The sequence below is a fragment of the Macrotis lagotis genome, chromosome 4 (assembly GCF_037893015.1).
Source record: "Macrotis lagotis isolate mMagLag1 chromosome 4, bilby.v1.9.chrom.fasta, whole genome shotgun sequence".
Taxonomy (NCBI): Eukaryota; Metazoa; Chordata; class Mammalia; order Peramelemorphia; family Peramelidae; genus Macrotis; species Macrotis lagotis.
In genome coordinates this window covers 182,310,221-182,329,772 of record NC_133661.1, presented here as the reverse complement: position 1 = coordinate 182,329,772, position 19,552 = coordinate 182,310,221, and the positions used below count along the sequence as shown (strand labels likewise).

Sequence of the window (19,552 nt, the reverse complement as noted above, 5' to 3'; positions counted from 1 at the left end):
ACTGTTAAATGGGGTTAATGCCTATGATTGCTATTAAGATCAAATAAGGTATTTGTAAAACGGTCAGTACAGTGCTTGGAACATAGTAGGTCTCTAATTTTCCTTCCCTACACTCAAATGAGACTGTATGAAAACTATTTTGCAAATCTTAAAAGACTATATGAATATCAATTATTATGAAGGCATTAAGCTGTAAGCTGCTGGACTTTGTAGGGAGGGATGTCATCCTTAGTTTTATAAGTCAGAAAACATGACCTGGGTCAGATCAAGATTGTAGAAGTGATTGGGGAAGGATTCAATGCTGTCACCGGGAGTGAACCTTAGTACATATAGCCCTAGGAGGGGAGATCTTGGGGGGATCCTGCCCTCCTTCTAGAGGATCATTCAATCTCCAGACTTCACATTTAATTTTCCATTTTAAAAATTTATTACATCAAAAACAAATAAACAAATATCACCAAACCTAAAACCCAAACCAACCAAAAGATACAAGATCATAATCCAGGTTTTCTTTTCTACCCAAGAAAAAAAAATCTGAAAACATTTTAAAAAACAAAAGAAATAGAAATGACAGCTTCAAAAATATTTATCCAAAAAGTAAGGCATCCACAATACAAAAAAATGACAATAAAAGTTGAGGAGGTTGAGAGGGATAAGAAAGGTGGGTTAAAACTCCCCTCCCCTGCACCTTGGCTGCTCGATCTTATCAAGAATCTGGACCTTGGTTAACTTGAGGCAGTGGGATAGAGACAGGCTAGGTGTTAAATGTGGGGGGTGGGGGGGGAGGAGGGAAGGAAAGGAAGCTGTCTCTGGAATTTCCAGTCCCAGAGGGAAAAAATGTACCAGAAAGGATATTGGGAGAAGGAAGATTCTCCAGCTCCGGATCTATGTGGGGATGAGTGTGGTAAGGGAGAAAGTCTGGAGAGCTAGGAAGGAATTAACACATTTCAGAAAGCTTTGTGGGGATCCAATTTCCATGGACCCAGGTTAAAAAATAATTACCCTTATTACAAAGGACTAGCATCATATATTGTTGAAAACATGGAAAACCAACTAAGACATTCAGTCTAACTGTCACAAGAGATACCGAGGGACTTATTTCTATTATTGCAGTAAGATAGCCAGTTAAAGGCACTCCTTTCTTCCCTATAGAGGAAGAAAGTAGATAGTCATTAGACAGGCTTTTCTGAGATATCTCTCTAATTTGGCTTCTAACCTCCCTCACAAAAGTCCTCTTTTGTCTCCATATTAGTGGTATGTCCTATCTTTGGAAATAAGTCCTGAAGGGAGGGAGGGGAGATACAGTTTGAATTGGAGTGTATTTATAGGGGGAGTCTAAACTCTAGAAAGCTGTTTGGATAGAAAGGAGGAACTATTGGGCAATAAGAGGGAAATAAGATGGCACTGGCCCTCAAATCAGGACATACTCCTCTCCAAGCCCTACCTCTCAGGTTGATTATCTTGAGATTTTAGGGAGATCTCCTATGAGAAGTGAGTAGCTTCAGTAGGGAAGGAAGACTGTCCTAAGAGAGAAAAATGGGAAAATTCATGCCCTGATCCTGGTGTGGAAGATGATGAAATAACTTAGCACAGCTTGGATTCCAAACTGGAAACTGGGATAGTTCAGTCTCCCCCCTAAGGAAAAGTACAACCCCAGGGAAGAAAGAGATAGTGTAATTCAGCAAATATGGCAGCACTGCAAGTTGCAGTAGCTCCTCTGGGATAGAGAAGCTGAATACCAGTGATAATTATCCAACATCTTCCCACTAAGGGCACCCCAAGGTGAAGAGAGGAGCTGCTAAACCCTGCTGCTAGGAAAGAAACAGCCACCTCTGTAAAACCAACCAGGAAAAAAAGTTTCTCTGGCCATAGAAAGCTTTGGCACCAAACTTGGGGAAGGATACAGAGAATACTAAGAGTTCCTGTAATATGGATCTTTCCAGATCTGTTTCACAGGTTTTGTGGTATGCTTAAATACCTGAAAGGGGTGAGGGAGAGGTAGGGGAAGAAGAAGCAGTGCCCATCCTTTGTTGGTCCCTAACCCTATAGGGAATTTGTATGTGTCTGGCAAAGGGCCACAGGTGAGAAAACAAGCGCAAATGTGTGAAGAAAAACAGCTGTCCCCTTCCTTTTCTGAGACTCCTGTACCCTGTGACAGATTCATAAGCTGCTGCCACCAACACTTCCCCTTCCCTTGAAGACCTTTGGCTTTCAGGTATGTCATTTGTTAGGTCTCTGTTCCTTATTCAGTATCACTTGATTGGATTCCTGAGAATGCTACTCCAGGGGTTTTCACATACTTGTTGGCACCAGAATTTTCCTAAAAATATCCCTGGGTGGCCATCATTCCTAAAGGGTTGGGTTATGTTGTAGGAGGTGACTAGTCTCCCTCTCCATAACTGGCTGAGTAGGGGTTCCCCTCCCTAAGTACAGCAGCACTGGTGAATGGTATTCTCATAGAGACCCTAGCAGTCCATAACTGGTTATTTAAGTAAAAATTACAGTGTTTTTATTTATCATTTCCATCCCCTACCTCTCTGACTGCTCCTGCTAGAAAAGAACAGTTTTAGGGTAAGGGTGAAGAAGGAGCTTGATTAAGGGTGGGGCTGGAGGGGGATTAAATGTCAGAGAAGCTCAGAGAAGAGTCAGTCAGAATCAGGGGTGTGATGGGTCGGTTGACTCCTCTCCACCAGGGGCACTGGCTTTGTAGATAGGCTGCCTCTGTTCTTTCATGTCATCAGTAGATTCTTCCTCTTTTGATGGGCTCTCATCCATCTGGGGATACACCACGACACACAGCTTCTGGCTCACCAAGGTCAGGGATGCTAGGAAGGTGGGAAAAAAATGCAGAAAGAAGATCAATTCCTGGGATTGAACTTTTCATATATGCAGGATGGTTCCCAAGTCTACTTATTGGAACAACCCCACCAATGAAGACATCCCATAACCACCATATATTTCACATTATCTTAGGATCAAAATGGACAGATTCCTTTTTTTCTGGTGAACTGTTCTACTTAAGACTACTAACTCACTCCAACCTTCATTCTGTCAATCACTACTCCATAGGCAATTTGTTTTCCTCAGTGCCCTCAAAGGTGGCATTTCCACCTATATTATCCAGATTAGGACCATTACTATAATAGCCTGTTTTTTTTTTCTTTTCAGAGAAAATCAGGAGAAAGTGACTTGCCCAGGGTCACACAGCTAGAAGTCTGGGAGGACAGAGTTGAACTCAGCTCCTCCTGACTCTAAAGTTGGTGTTCTATTCAACTGAATTACCGAGCTGCCCCTATTAATTGATTAGATGATTATTTTGTCCAGGCATCAGTTTTAACAGCTTGTCTGAAAGATGCTCAGGTACTCAGAATAGGTAACTCTATAGTCTCATTCAAAGGCTCCTTTTTTTCTGAGATTCTGTCAGCCCAAGCTATTACCAGATACAGTTTTCCAGGTCCTAGACTGATCATTACCACTTCCAAACTTACCTATGAAATCATTGAAACACTGGGGTTTGTGCTGCCAGTATACACCAAGAAAATAAACAGGAACACCTGTCATCATGATAGCCAAGCCAATACCACAAACCACAGGCTCCGACCACAGACTGAAGACCAGCAAGAAGGCCCAGAACAGCAGATAGATGACAGGGAACAGCAAGTTTATCTGGTGAGACAAGTTGAGATTCTGTTAGTCACAAAGTCACTTGAAAATAATAGGGGGGCAGCTAAGTGGCGTAGTGGATAAAGCACCAGCCTTGGAGTCAGGAGTACCTGGGTTCAAATCTGGTCTCAGACACTTAATAATTACCTAGCTGTGTGGCCTTGGGCAAGCCACTTAACCCCATTTGCCTTGCAAAAAAGAAAAAAAAAGAAAATAATAGGGACCCTAGATGCTATGATGCAGAACACCTCCCCCACTGCATTGGAAAGAGCTAAATACAATTGTTCCTTCTCGGGAATAGAACAGGCATTTTCTCCAGCCAACCTACAGCCAGGATAAGACTATGATTCCATTACACACTCCAGAGGACCTACCCATAAATCCTAGGCCTACCTAAAACTTTATTAACTTTTGCTGATCCTTCTATATTCTTTAATGTTTCATTTTAACATTACCATTATTTACAAATATATTTCTTCCCTCATCCCCCTAGCCCTGTAACAAAGAATAAAAAAAAAGTTCAGCAAAACTATCCAACATTACTAAGTCTGATTAAGATATATAAAAAGTTAAATCTGAGTTGATTATACACAATGCTGCTTATCTGATTTAGTAGTTCCCAAATATTTTCCAGTAATTAATATGCTCAACTCCTACCATCAACACCCACAATTTATACCCTCTATCTAATCTCCTCATTCCTACCAGCAACATGTGCAATCTATTGTCCTCTCCTACCAGCTACACCCACAATCTTCCAGGATACACTCTAAAAGCCTTTCACCTTACAAAAGCCCAAAATAGTTTTATCTTGATAGAGACAATTAGAATGGAGGCAGATTCTATGTCTGCCAGGAATTGAGTCTTAACCTTTGAGTTCGATAAACACTAGTGTGCTGGGTTGAAGAACAGAAAAAGTAGGACCATCTAAAATCCATTTCCAATGTCACCACCTTCAGGAAGTCCTCTATGATCCCTTCAGTAGTAATGAGAATCCTCTTTAAACCCCACATAACACTCTGATGTGTTTGTGTGTGTACATGTATGCAAGCACAAAACATTAAGAAAGAAAAGGGCAGAGGGATAAAGATTGGCCAGCTAAACTTGATTATATAATATGTAATTTTTAGTGTTTGTTATGCTTCATCAGACCAAAAAATATATATTCAAATAATCAGTTTGGTTTTTTTTCTAATAAAGGTGCATGATTAAAAAAGTTTGGAGACCTCTGCTCTAACCAAGGGAATAAGAAATGGAATACAAAGGCAGAATAAGCATCCTAGATATCCACTGAACTGAGGGTCAGACCAGTAAAAAGTGACTTTTCCAAACACAGGGCTAAAAAAGTATAAGAACTGGTGACTCAGCTTCAAAACTAATGTTTCTTCTGTATACCACAGCAGTGCCTCTGAGCACAATAGATCTACATAATGTAGAATTTTCAAAGTCAGGCAGGAGTTGAGACTTTAAAAAGAATTGCCACATACTTAGTGCTCTATATACACTATTAAATTTGACTGAAATAAGACATTTCACAGTAATTCCGAATTAGGTACTTTTTCTACTTTTATTCTCATTTTACAGGGAGGAAATTGAGCCTTAGAGAGATTCCTCATGATAACAGAGATTATAAATATCAGAATTTGAAAGCCTTTTGGATTCCAAATCTACCACTCTATCCACCATACTACCCCCCCCACTAACACCTTGAGCTTTGACTTGTTTCTGCAGGAAGTAGTTAGTGAGCCATTCAAAGTCTTTCACAGCAGGGGAGGTAAAAGCAATAACCTTAAATTAAATCTTTCTTCCTAAAATTTCCTCTATCCTCAGAGGGAGATGAGAAATAGCCACTTTTCATTCTTATAAAGTTTTAACAACTTGGCCATAAAATTAAGGGATCAAAGGAATTTTTTGTGAACCAGGTCTACTTTCAGTCAGAAGATGATGAAGGATTTTAGAATGATCAATCTCACCTTGATTGGGCGGTGGATATTAGGTTGCTTCCAGCGCAGGACAATTTGCCCAGCAACTGTGACACCGTAGAATAAGTAATTGATAAAGCCTACATAGTTGATGAGGGTATATATGTCACTGGTCACAAGCATCAGCAGAGTGGAAATACACTGTGGGGAGGGAAAAGAAGTTAGTTCAATTGTAGTCTAAAAGGTAGAGTCATTCATAATAGGTCCCCTTGATTCCTAATTTAGCCTTGGAATCTAAATTATGCCATTTTAAAGATGCCCAGATTTCCTCATGTCCTTCAATAAGGGGATCCCCTAATCCAATAATTTATATCCTTTTTGTTACAATTGATGCAATTTTTTTTCTCTCGAGTAGATATGGAGAACAAGTCAACCTTTGTAAAATACCTTTTCACAATATAAAAAACAAACTAGATTTAATCACTTTAGTGCCCATTACACCTTTCTCACTGGTTGCATTTTCCAGTCATCTTGGTCAATCTGTTCTCTGCACCACTCTTTGATGGAAGAGCCCAGTTAGGTATAAAATTTTCTACTGAGAATCTGACCAATACCGAGGATAACAAGAGGGCATTTTCATGGTGACAAGTTAGATTAGTGTAATCCCGTATCTCATTCCTTTTCTTAATGATTGCACCACATGATTGACTGAAGCACTATTTGTGGGTCCATGAGGATGCTGGTATTTTCTCCATCTTATTTACAGATGACTTATCATCCATAGCTATATCCTAACTACTTGGGTTTGAATTTTTCTTTTGTTTTTTTATCTACAAAGCATACTACTACCTCATTTTTGGCCACATTGAAATGTATTCTGCTCATTTTTGACCAGATTTCAAATAAACCAAAGTAATTTTCCATTGGAAGAAGGAAATAATTCAAAGGTGCTAATAGGGAGAATCTTTGTCTCTAAATTTCACTTCTATGATGCTGCTGCTCCTCCCTTTCCTTCTTGGCCAGATGTTTTTAGGTTGATCAGCTTCCCTTTCTCCTCCCCACTCCATTTGATAGTCTCTTTTTAAAAAATGCTAATAAGTAGCCAAATTTCAAAAAGAAATGTAAGCTCAGTCAAGTATTTTACAAAGATGCCCTTGCAAGTAAATATAGTATTAGCCCCATTTTAGAGATGAAGAAACTCAGGCAAATAATGGTTAACTGATTTGTTTAGGATCACCCATCTGAGGTCTGAGGTCACAGTTGAACTTGGACCTTGCTGATTCGAAGTCTACTGCTCTACTTAGCTACCTCTAGATGTCAAACCTTTTCATAATTGATAATATTTCTGTTCCTTTTGATATTATTAAGAGGCAGTGTGGGGTAGTAGAGGAATGCTGCCTGAAATTAGGAAGACGTGGGGTTCAGGTCCTCTGACATAGAATGGTCCTAATTATCACTCACTGTCAGCTCTTTAAGACAATAATTAGCAGAAAAGGTGCTGACTTGCATTGGTGGAAAGAATTTCCTCACCTTGGAGTTCCCTATACAAATGAATTGAGAGTTCACATTCTGATTAGCACAGGATGGAATGGCCACAAACAGGACAAAAGTAGGAACAGGGAAGAAAGAGCTAAGATGAGGTGAGTGGCCAATACTGAATGATCTTTACCGTGAAGAGGAGAGCAGGGATTGGAGTACAACGCTTCACATGAATCATAGCCAGCACACTGGGCAGGTGGCCCTCCCGAGCTCCGGCAAAGAATAGTCTAATAAAAGGAGAAAAGAAGTAGGGGTCCAGTATGAGACAAAAGAAATAAAAGTCATGGCCCACTCCACCCACTTCCCTTGCCCTGTGACCCCCATCCCCAACCTCCCCCAGGAACTGGTCCCAGTGTACAGGTTCCCCTATCCATGCACAAATATATATCATCAAAGATATATACATATACTGTCTTATTTCTCTATCCATGCTATCACAGAGGCAGTAGATGGATGAGCCCTGAGTGACCTAAGCAGACCTGGTGTGTGGGGTTGAAGTTGTTAATGGCCACACCATTCTCAAGTTCGGAATCTGCGTGACTGGGTGTAAAGTTGGAGGAGATGGGCTGCTGGGAAGGTGACCTCCTTAAAATGCCTTTCTTTACTTTGTCATACCTGTGACCATTCTTTACTTTTTCCACCCAACTTTGTATTGAAAGGACAAATCTCTTGGGTGTAGGAGAGAACTCTAAATTCTCATTAGTCATTTATACTTTAGGCAATGAATATGCAAAGGAAGGTAAAAACATAGTCCCACTAGAATTGGGTCAGGTTGACACACATGAGCACATTCGCCAGATTTGTACAGATTAGAAGCAGATGAATCTGAGATGTGGCACCAGGTTGTCCACCCTACCTCCCCATAAGCAGCCACATGCATGCCCTCAATGCACCAGCCGACCTGTGAGTATACCCTGCAGGGTGGTGTCATGCACCAAGATACAGGAGAATCTTCATGCAAAAATTATGGCTGCCTCTCAAATTTGCACTGCCAATAACCCCATCTAATAACCCAAACCTAAATCTGCCTAAAGACAATCCCTGCTCTGCAGAGCTGATGACTGATGAAATACAAGAGGGGTGACATACCCACACATACTTCCATACCTCGGCAAAAAGTCTTTCATTCCATATCTGAAATGAAGTCTTTTTAAGGGAAAAGAGAACAGAAGGCCCACCCTCCTTCAACAAGGATATTGGGATAGGTGAGTGGGAGAATATTCTACCCTCGGATGATGTGTGACTGTCACATACATCCCCTGTCACTTGCATGCACACACACAGCTACACCCATTCACGTGCATCCAGACCTGTCTGTGTGACCTGCCTGGAGGGACAAACCCAGCTCTAAATTGGCTTTATTCACGATGGATAAGCTCTCTTCCAGGGCACTCTGTTGTGACTTCCAGGCTGCTGCAGCTCCTGTTTAACAGGTACATGAGGTAGCTATGGGTGAGTGTTTTGATGCCCCAGTTATAGGAATGGTACCAGGACCCTGTGCTTTTCAGTGCAATGGCACACAAACATGGCACACATCTGTCCCCTCATGGGAAAATTTCTCTCTGCTGAGACTAAGCCAGGTCAAGTTAAGTCTTGAGGCAGCCTAGTGAGTGAGCTAGGTAGAGTGGGTGAGACAGCAGGTGGCCTTCAAGACAGCATGACTGGCTGATTTGGGGAGGAATGCTCCCCTGAGGCACCGGGCTTCCCAGGAGCACTAGGTGGCTCAGTTCCAACCCAAACCTTTGGAGTTTTGCTGGAACCCTTCCATTTAGTTCAAGGTAGTCCCACACACAAGTCCTCTTGATTCTTCTCCTCCTTCTCCACCAAGCTGCTTTAATGTACATTCTGTACTATGGGCTGGCAAAGGTCACAGCAAAGACTACCTGGTCAGGTTAAGGTGCCTGCCCAGCCTCCTGCCCCTTTCCCTGTATTGGTTCCCCAAAGACAGTCATATATATCCAAATTGAAGTTTTGTCTTGATGGGTCCAAAGAAGGGAGAGCTTAGACTTTGATCCTTTCCCAAGGATCTTAACTCCTTTCTTTACAGATGAGGAAACTGAGGCCCAGAGAACTCAAGTGTCCTACTCAGAGGCTCTCAAACAGTAAACAGAATTGTGATATGAAACCCAGATGTTTGAATTCAAAGCCAAAGCTCTTTCACAGTGCTGCATACAAGGATCATGTTTTCCTCCCTCTGTCCTTTGCAGGGTTTCTTCTCATTCTTTTCTCACCAGCATCTGGACCACAGAGGCCCTGAGACTTTTCTATTTCCTAAGAGGTTATCAACCAAAGCTGAGAATGAAAGGGACTAGGGACAAACTTTACTCTCTACCTCTTTAATGAAGTGGATCCAAAAATGGCAAAAGTGCTTCTTTTACACTTTCTCTACTCAATAGTGGGAACCTTAGAAATCAAATCACTGTCTGATGTACATGCATGCATGAATGAACACACACACACACACACACACACACACACACACACGTCTTTCTGTAAACCCAAAGAGATATATGGAAGAAACAGAAACTTTCATAAAAGCACACTTATCTGTCATCTACAAATACACATACAAACACTATTACTATATACAGTCAGCTCCCCCCCCCGCCCCATACACACAGAGTCAGTGTTTCAGCTGTACTCACCTGGAGGATGTAAAGAGAGATCCATTGACTCCACCAAATGTGGAAAGAGCCACTGAAATGGGCATGATCCAGGCCATGACCCCTAGAAGTTTCTCTCCAAAGGTCTGGAAGAGAATATAAGGGAGAGTTGAAAACTTTGGGTTGAGCTGTGGGGGAAGGGTTGCTCACATGCAGAAGTCTCCCCAAAAGGGGGCACCTTCTATGTTGGCCTCTGTTCATGTAACTGCTTCCTTAACTTTCTCTCACCCCACTGCCCTTATTCTCCACCTACACAAAGTTTCCCATATCCCATCAGCTGCTAAGAATGAGCTGCTTAAACACATCTCTGGTAGGTGTCCCTTTCTCTTCTATTGACTGCACCCAAGTTCAAAATAATTATCATGTCTCCCTTAAACCATTAATAAGAGCTAGCATTTATAAGTGTAAAATCATTTTATAATTATATATTTAATATCATCATTATCATTAAGAATAATAGCTAGGTGGCACAGTGGATAGAGCACCAGCCCTGGAGTCAGGAGGACCTAAGTTCAAATCTGACCTCAGACATTTAATTATTAACTAGCTGTGTGACTTTGGGTAAGTCACTTAGCACCACAGCCTTGCGAAAAATAAAATAGCTAGCATTTGGCCCAAGATATGTACTAGCTGTGTGACCCGGGGCAAATCCCTTAATTTTGTTTGCCTCAGTTTCCTTATGTGCAAATGAGCTGGAAAAGATGACAAAGTTCTCCAGGACCTTTGCCTCAAAAACCTCACATGGGATCATAAACAGTCTGGCAGAACTGACATGACTGAATAGCACCAAAGCATTTATATGGTATTTTTAAGATTTGCAAAGTGCTTTACAAATATCTCATTTTATCCTCACAACAACAAAAGGGTCTGAGGATGCATGAGAAAACATTCAAGGAAATCTCCCTCAATTTTGAACACATATTCTTAGCTAAAATAAGGGAGGGAGGTACTATTATACTATTCTCATTTTGCAGAAGAGGAAAGAGGTTTACGAGCCTTGCCCAGGAATATATCTGAAGCTGGATTTGAACTCCTATTCGCTCAAAGGCACCGCTTAACTAATTCTAAGTGATTTCTCTTGCCTCTAGTCTATCTCCAATCTGCTCTTCATATAATTGCCAAAATAATTTTCTTAAAGCACAGGTGAGCCCTGATTCAAGAAGGTTCTTATAGTCTTTAAAAATTTTGGCAGTTCAATTTTTTTTTTAAGTTTTTGCAAGGCCAACGGGGTTAAGTGGCTTGCCCAAGGCCAGTTACGTAATTATTAAGTGTCTGAGACCAGATTTGAACCCAGGTACTCCTGACTCCAGGACTGGCACTTTATCCACTATGCCACCTAGCCGCCCTAGTTCAATCTTTTTACAATCTACCTCAGCCTTTCAAGTCTTATGAAATAGTCTTGTTCTCAAAACTTGCAGGTCAACTGACATATAATTGCTGTTCCTCATCCTTATTTCCCCATCCTGTCCCTTCTCAACTCTGCCTGAATGCCTGTTTCCTTCAAGGTTCATCTCTTGTACTATCTGCTAGTAGAATTGATTCCCCATTTTCTCCTCTATATTATCAACTTATCATCATATATTAATTATAACTAATTCTTGCTCTCAAGAGAATAGTAACTACCTGAAGGCATTGACATTTTTTCATTTTTGCCTCTGTATTCAGAGCACTGAATAGCATCAAGCACAGAATACACAATAAATGCTTGTGAATTGGACTGGATTGGATAGGTCAAGATAACTCAAGATTACTCTTGTTGGGGGAGGAGATACAAAAGATGCCTCTGGTAGAGAGATATATAAATCAGGGACCCATAAAAACTCTTTCAAGGAATCTGATCTTCCTCTATTTTGAGCACACATACTTGGCTAGAGTTAGTCTCACTGTTCAGTGAACAAGTCGTGCACATTTCTGACTCCTAATGTTCACTTATGGCAGCATGGTGGAAGGACTAGGTTTAAGTCCCATTTCCAACACAAGTAGATTATGACACAGAGATAAACAGCTGCTGAGCTGCACTGATATATCTCATCAACATTTCCCTGAAATCAGTGACATCATGGATCCAAACCAAGTGTACATTCATGTCCTAGGAATAGGATGCCCCCAAGAGTCATGTCTTCTGCTTCTCCCTCACACAGTCTCTTTTCACTCTTTTTTTCAGCAACACATTGGTTGCCAGAAAAATTGTCTGGCAAGGTTCAATGATAAGATATATATATATATATATATATATGTATATATATATATATACATATATATATATATATGAAAAAAATCTTCTTTTTCTGGATGCTTATAGAACATAAGAGTTGGTATGGCACAATTTAGAACTTAATTCTATATATATATTTTAAATAATGCCTACATTGTTGCTATCTGTCATCATTTTCTCTCTCCAGCAGATATGAAGCAACTATGATCTAGCCAGACTGGCTTTCTCTGTCTCTTACCCACAACATACTCTTGGCATTTATATGCTTTTTATAACTGCCCTCCCATGCTTGGAATGTGCACCCTCCTCACCCCTGCCTCAAAGGGTTCATCTTCCTGAATTCAAATCTGACCTCAAATACTCACAAGTTAGAGACCCTGTTTGTTTTTGTTCCTTTAGGACTCAGCTCTACAAATACTTAGAAGCATCCTTCCTCCCTGACTCTCTTGTATTTAACCACTTCATATTTATGTACCTGTTCTTTCTCTTGTTAGAATATATACTCATTGAGGGGAGGGTCTTGTTTCCATTTGTTTTCTGATCTCCTAGGACAGTATCTTACACACAGATGTTCAATAAATACTTCTTTGTTGATCAAGTGTTGGACTATGTATTTTGGTAGTTGCCCGACACTTATTCCAGTGTGGCCCACTTAGTAGGCACTCAGTTAATATTTGGGGGCTAATCCAGGTTTGAAAATTGTAGTCTGGGCCAAGTTTTTTTAAAATGTAAACTATCCTCAGTATGCAGGTGGCTGACTGGGTTTGGTTGTAGTTTGCTTACCCCTTGCTAATAAAGCAAATGAGTATTTGGGGAAGGGAAGAAAATCTACAATCTCTTTTCCTGGGCATTCAAGAAATTGTTGCTGCATGAACAACTAGTTGTAAGAGTTAATGAAGGGCTTGAAAGCTCTAGATATAAGGCTTTTATCTCCTTTGGAAATGAACATTCAAGTCAGTGTTTCAGGATGGCAGAGAGGACAATGACTTGCAGAATTTGCTACTTTTTTTTTAAGGTTTTTGCAAGGCAAATGGGGTTAAGTGGCTTGCCCAAGGCCACACAGCTAGGTAATTATTAAGTGTCTGAGGTCGGTTTTGAACTCAGGTACTCCTGACTCCAGGTCCAGAGCTCTACCCATTGTGCTACCTAGCCACCCGTAAGACTTTGCTACTTTAAACTGGATTCAAACCTCAGTTCAAGCATTGGTGACCCATTGGTCCAATAATTCAATTCTGCTCAATTTAATTCAATTCCACCAATATGGATTATGTGAAAGGCACTATGCAAGACTGGGGATTACAAAGACAGAAAGAAAATGAAACAGCCAATGTTGCCATGATTCAGGTTTTACATTGCTCCATGCTTCAGTTTTCCATTCTATTAAATAGAGAGTATCATCTGTGCCCCCTACCACCTTAAGATCTAGGTGGTGCAGTGGATTGAGTGCCACATAAAAATAGGAAAAGCTAATTTCAAATTCAATCTCAGATACTCACTAGCTGTGATCTTGGGTCAATCACTTCTTAACCTCAGTTTCTTCAATTATGAAATGGGGATAATAATAACACCTCCCTCCCAGGTTGTTTTGAGGATCAAATGAGATCATAATAGTTAAAGCACTTCCCACAGTGCCAGATACACACAATAGGTGCTATATTGTAGCTGGGATCATTACTGTTATTGTTATTATTTCTATTGTTTACAAAGTAACTTCATTATAAAAAAATTCTCTCCAGTCCCTGAGGAAAAGAATTAGGTAATATTACTGTAACATGGGACTGCTCCTGCCACAGTATAGTAACAAACAACTACTGCATCATGTTACTACCATGTTTATCCTTAACAGAACTATGCTGACTGCAGGCTGTCACAAGGCAGGGAATGGAGAAATCCAGAGAGGGTTCGACAGAGTCAAGGAGTTGGAAAATATTATTAAGAAAGACTGTGAGAACCAGCTACTATTTAGCATAGGAAGAAAGCATTGTGGAGTGGTATAATAGCAAGTCTTTTATGGAAAGGTTATCGAGAAGACTGTGGTGACCTGGTAATTTTTTAATCTTTAGAGACAGGGACCTGGATAAGAGACTTGATTAGGCATTCAAGGAAGAATTTCCAAATAAAGAGGGCTATTACAGATTGGAATGGAATAATAAAGGGCATATGATTTCTTCCCAGTAAGCCTTAAAGAGATAAAGACAAGATTCCATCTAATACCCAGTGGGTTCAGACAAAGTGATGAACCAAATAACCTCTACCTTTGAAGACTTAAAATGTTATGGTCTCTTTCATCTTTTCAAATAGCCTAAAGTACTTCCCTCACATGCTGGTCATTTATTTTCACAATCTTCCAAGAAATAAGTAAAATATTGGCTAAGGATCACTCTTTCTAAAAGAAATAATGGGGAAGATATTGCATCTGCCTTAAGAGCATGTTCTTCAGTGTGGGCTCCCATCAGAAAAACATTGTACACTCTAACAGGAACATGGGGATGATGATCAACCCTGATGGACTTGTTCATCCCTTCAGTGCAACAACCAGAAATAATTTCGAGCTATCTGCAATGGAGAATACCATCTGTATCCAAAGAAAGAATTATGGACTTTGAACAAAGACCAAAGACTATTTACTATCTCATATTTTATTTTTCTTTCTTAAGGATGATTTCTCTGTCATTGCATTCACTTGAGATCAATGTATAACATAGAACCAATGTAAACACTAACACAATGCCTTCTGTAGGAGGTGAGGTGAGGGAAGCAAGAATGGGGGAAAAATTGTGAAACTCAAAATAAAAAAATCTTTCTTTAAAAAAAGAGCATATTTGGGGCAGCTAGGTGGCGTAGTGGATAAAGCACCAGCCTTGGAGTCAGGAGTAGCTGGGTTCAAATCCAGTCTCAGACACTTAATAATTACCTAGCTGTGTGGCCTTGGGCAAGCCACTTAACCCCATTTGCCTTGCAAAAACCTAAAAAAAAAAGAGCATATTCTTCAGTGTGGGCTCCCTAGGGCTCTTGTTTTATTCATATAATCACAGACTTTAGAGTTGGAAGGGGACATTAGGCAACAAAGCAGTCCTGAGTTTGAATCCAACCTTAAGACACTGCCTACATGATGCTGGGGGCAGTTCCTAAAACTCTGTGGCTCTGTGGTTCAATTTCCTCATTTGCAAAATGAGCTGGAAAAGGAAATGGCATAATATTGCAGCATATTTGCCAAGAAAACTTCAAACAGGGTATCAAAGAAACGTCAAAACAAAATGTGGATAATAAAGGCACCTCCTCCCTCTTAAACTGGTGAGGATAGAATGAAATAACAATTACAAAAACACTTTTGCAAGCCATTATTATTATTATTATCATCATTATTATGGTTATCATTATTGTTATTCTTATCTTTACATACAATTGAGAAAATGAGGATAAATGGTTTATTCAGGCAGTAATGATATCTGACAGCTATACTGTACTTACTATGTATTATACACCTTTTTTTATGTACTACATACTTAACAATTGCTGCCATCTTTAATTCTTACAGCAACCCTGGAAGGTAGGGTTTATTATCACCCCCATTTTACAGATGAGGAAACCAAGGCAAAAACCTGCCCAGGATCATACAGCTAATTAAGTATCTAAAGGAAGATTTGAACTCAGGTCTTCCTGCTCTAGACCCAGCAAGACATTCACTGGGTCTTAGCTGCCTACTAAGTAACAAAGCTGGTTTTTGAACCAAGGTCCCTCTGACCTTCAATCCAGAACTCTGCTGCCTGCTCAATCAAATCACCATGGAAATTAGAGCTGGAAAGGGAAGTTAGTCATCATCTACTCCAAACTCCACATTTTATAGGCAAGGACAATGTTGTTCAGAGAAGACTAAACAGATTTTTCCAAAGTCACAGATTGTGGCAGTTAGGATCTGAACCCAGGCAGACTAATCCTTGGCTCTGTCCACCAGATGGCAGATGTTCTACCTTACACACACAGCTCTGCCTGGCTCAAAATTTTTTTATTTTTTTTTTTCCCCTAAGGCTGGACTTGGGGATGCTCAAACTTTGTGGTCCATGTGGTTTAGCCACTTTGCTGATGCTGGCAGAAGGGCTAGTGATTGGGGAAGAGGGGAAAGAAAGTTAGGAGGTGAACGGGAATTCTGCTTCTATTCCAGCTTCTGTTTACTGACTTTTTTTAAAGAGTCATAATATGTGAACAGCAGTCCTTCCCAACTGGGGATTGAATAGAATAACCCCCTAATTGAAGTTCCTGCCCATATGACTCAGATCACTTGGAAAAGCAGAGATTAAATTACTCAGCCAAACTTCCTTCAAACTTCCTACTTCGAAGGGTTCTTGGCCTCAGAGGGAGATTAAAAAATATGGGATTTCTTACCACAGCAACAGCATTGGAGGCCAGCAGCTCCTGGGGGGACATTGCAGTGATATAAGCAATGTTGGCAAAGACATACACAAACGTGACCAGTGGGATGGAGATGAAAATAGCTCGAGGAAGGTTCCTGCAGAGTGAAATAAGATGAAAGGGGAAGATGACTAGGTATATGAACTCACTACCCAAACCTACTCACTTCATCGTCCTAGGTTCCCAAAGATGTAATAAAGGTGTTCTGTCTAGGATTCTATTCTCCTTTTGAGGCTTCAAGTTCACAGCCTGTCCTTGGGGAAAATATTCAAAGTTACTCAAGTCATTTGGAAATGAATTCTGCCTCAGTCTGGGCAGACTGCCTAGACAAAAATGAAATAGCTTGGAGAGATGTATTCCAAACCTACTGTTGATTTTTAAAGAGGTTTATCCCATGCTCCCTTCCAGGATGCTCTACTCCCCCATACCTCCTAGGCAGATGTTCCTGCTTTGAGACAGGTGGATGAATCTTGAACCTCCTTCGACTCACTATTTCCTTTTAAATTAATAGTTGTTTTTTTAAATAAAATTTTTTATCATCTATATTTCCTAATATTTCCTTCCTTCCTTCCAGTCATCCCTTATAACAAATAAAAAAGAGAAAAGGAAAACTGTTCAGTATCAATAACCAAATTTGACTTTTATGCATTTGGTAATGATTACTTATTTCCAAACTGTTCTCCAATTTCTTCATGATTTAATACTTTGTTTTTGTTTTTTGCCTTTTTTTTGCAAGGCAATGAGGTTAAGTGACTTGCCCAAGGTCACAGAGCTAGGTAATTATAAACCACTGCACCACCTAGCTGCCCCTGTCTACTAATACAATTTTCAACCTGACTCAAATGGAGAAGTCTGAACATTTTTTGACATTACTGGGAAAGGATCCCAGATTTTGAGGTATAGAGGTGGAAGGGAATCTAAAAGTCATATACAAACAGTAGCTTAAGTATACAAAGTGCTTTCCTTATACCAGCAGCTTTGCCAGGTAGGTAGTATATATACTATTAATCACATCTGACAGGTAAGGGAAAAAGACTAAGTCCATAATGTCAGAACTGGTGAGTACTATAGATCTGGTGCACTTTATAATACAAGATGGATAGAAGGAAAATAGTTTAAACTCCTTGGCAAAGAGAAGAAATGCAGGCTCTAGTCTCTCCAGCAGAAGGTATTGTACCATTCAAGGGTGTGATAGACAAGGTAGGTTTTATCCTTACTTACTTGTAGGGATCAACCAGTTCCTCTGTTACATAATTAAGGAAGTTCCAGCCACCATAGGCAAAGGAACCCTGAAGGAAAGCCAGTGCGATCAGGCCGATATCCGGCTTCTGGAAATTATCAAATGCGTTTTTGGGCTCTAGCCAGAAGTACTGTCCTGTGAATACAAGGGACAGGAAGTTGTTTATAACAGTGGCCCCCATTCCTACCCCCAGCCCCAATGACAGAACAAAACTATCTCTTGCCATAGTTCTTAATGAAGCCTCTGACTCACAGGTGAGGTTGCAGGCATGTTCTACTTCTAAGACTAACATTTCAAAATTGTGAAAGCCAATCCTGCTTTTAAGTACAAAAGACATTTCCAAATGTTTTCTTTTGAAAACTAGGCTTAGATACCTGGAAGGGACAAAGGCCAGAGAGGGCAAAGTAATTAATAAGTGATAGGGGAAAGGGTGGGAATGAATGGCATTAGAATTCTTCATTTGGCCCTATTCTTCCTTGCTGCTTCTCTTCTCTGGTTTCCACCCTAGTTATGTGTATTTTCATCATGAAAACCATGGACAATTCATTTCATTCCATTCCATTATAGAACTTCTCAATACATCCTGTACTGTTCCACATGGTTGCATCATTGTCTTTTCTTGTTGTTTAAAGTGTCTTTTTCTTATAAATTTTTGTCCTATTTCAATTAGCCAATCAAATCAACATATATTAAATGCTAACTATGACCACTAAGCTCAGTACCATCCGTCTGTAAAACTGGTTTCCTCCATTATATTATATCTCAGTTATATATTCTTCCCCTGAGTGATCACTCCATAAAGATTAATGAAAAAACTGGAGTGACTATAGGTTGCTCAGTTTTTTGGAAACCAAAGATTTTATACCTAGAGACATAGGATCATAGATTTAGAGTAAGTTTAGAGGAACAAGGAGACTTTATAAAAATCCTTCATTTTGCAGAAGAAGAATTAAGGCTTAGAGAGCAGAGTGACTTGCCCATCAATCATCACTCTGATAGATAATAGGTGGCAGAGTGGGTCTGAAACCCAGATCTCCTGACCCCAAATCCAATATCATTTTTCTACCACACCTTAAAGTGATAGGATACATCAGTCTTTTCTTGCTAAAACTAGGGTTTGGGCCCATGACTGAAAGCATCCTATATGTCATTTGACTCTGACCATGAAGCAGTGATATTAGGCAGAGCTTGGTGGTGTCATTAAGTCCCATGGAAACCAAAAAGAAAATCTGGAAAGGGAAAGGAAAAAATCTAGTGGAGAATGTTGGCACAACAGTCAAGAATGTACCTCTCAGCATCATAAAGATTATGAACAAGTTGAAAATTTACAAAAGATATACCAATCCCCTCAGATAAAAATATAAACTTCCTTGGGTTCTGGGTAGGGAAGTTAATTCAATTAAAACACCGACTAATGTTACAAAGTCCCACTGAAAGGAATGTTGTAGGTCAGATATAGACCAAAATGTGTAGAAAAAGAATGCAAGTACTTTTAATCCTTGAATTAAAGTGAGGGGAAAAGGAATCACTCCAGCATAGAAACTGGAAATCTTACAGTGTACCTATACAGGTATGTGTATACACGTTATATGTACATAGAAAGATACAAGTAATACAAAGTATATGAAACCTAAATGTTGGTTCTGTCTCACCTTTGCAGATCTGCACAATCCCCATGACAATAATCAGGGCTAGGGCCAAGAGCTTCCCAGCTGTGAAGATGTCTTGCACTCGGGTGGCCCATCGCACACTTGCACAGTTGACCCATGTAAGAAGCACTGTAATGATACCCCATACATGTACACTTAGAGACAATAATACACAGTTAAGCCTTGGAAAGTGTGGAATTATTTTAGTGAGGGCTGAAAAAAATCCAGTTTGATCCTAGAAAGCAGAAATT

At 40.1% G+C, this 19,552-nt stretch overlaps 1 protein-coding gene across 5 annotated transcripts in view; it reads right to left on the bottom strand.

The window, feature by feature from the left end:
• Nucleotides 1–403: 403 nt before the first annotated feature.
• Nucleotides 404–19,552, bottom strand: part of SLC7A8 (solute carrier family 7 member 8) — a 162,391-nt gene continuing 143,242 nt past the window's right edge. For all 5 annotated transcript variants that reach the window (XM_074234854.1, XM_074234857.1, XM_074234855.1 and 2 more), the window contains 8 exons: nt 19,305–19,430; nt 17,634–17,787; nt 16,386–16,509; nt 9,770–9,873; nt 7,255–7,351; nt 5,637–5,786; nt 3,489–3,666; nt 404–2,825 (listed from right to left, as the gene is read on the bottom strand). In XM_074234854.1, the coding sequence (XP_074090955.1) occupies nt 2,656–2,825; nt 3,489–3,666; nt 5,637–5,786; nt 7,255–7,351; nt 9,770–9,873; nt 16,386–16,509; nt 17,634–17,787; nt 19,305–19,430 (1,103 nt within the window). In that variant the 3' untranslated portion in view covers nt 404–2,655. The remainder of the gene's footprint in view (nt 2,826–3,488; nt 3,667–5,636; nt 5,787–7,254; nt 7,352–9,769; nt 9,874–16,385; nt 16,510–17,633; nt 17,788–19,304; nt 19,431–19,552) is intronic.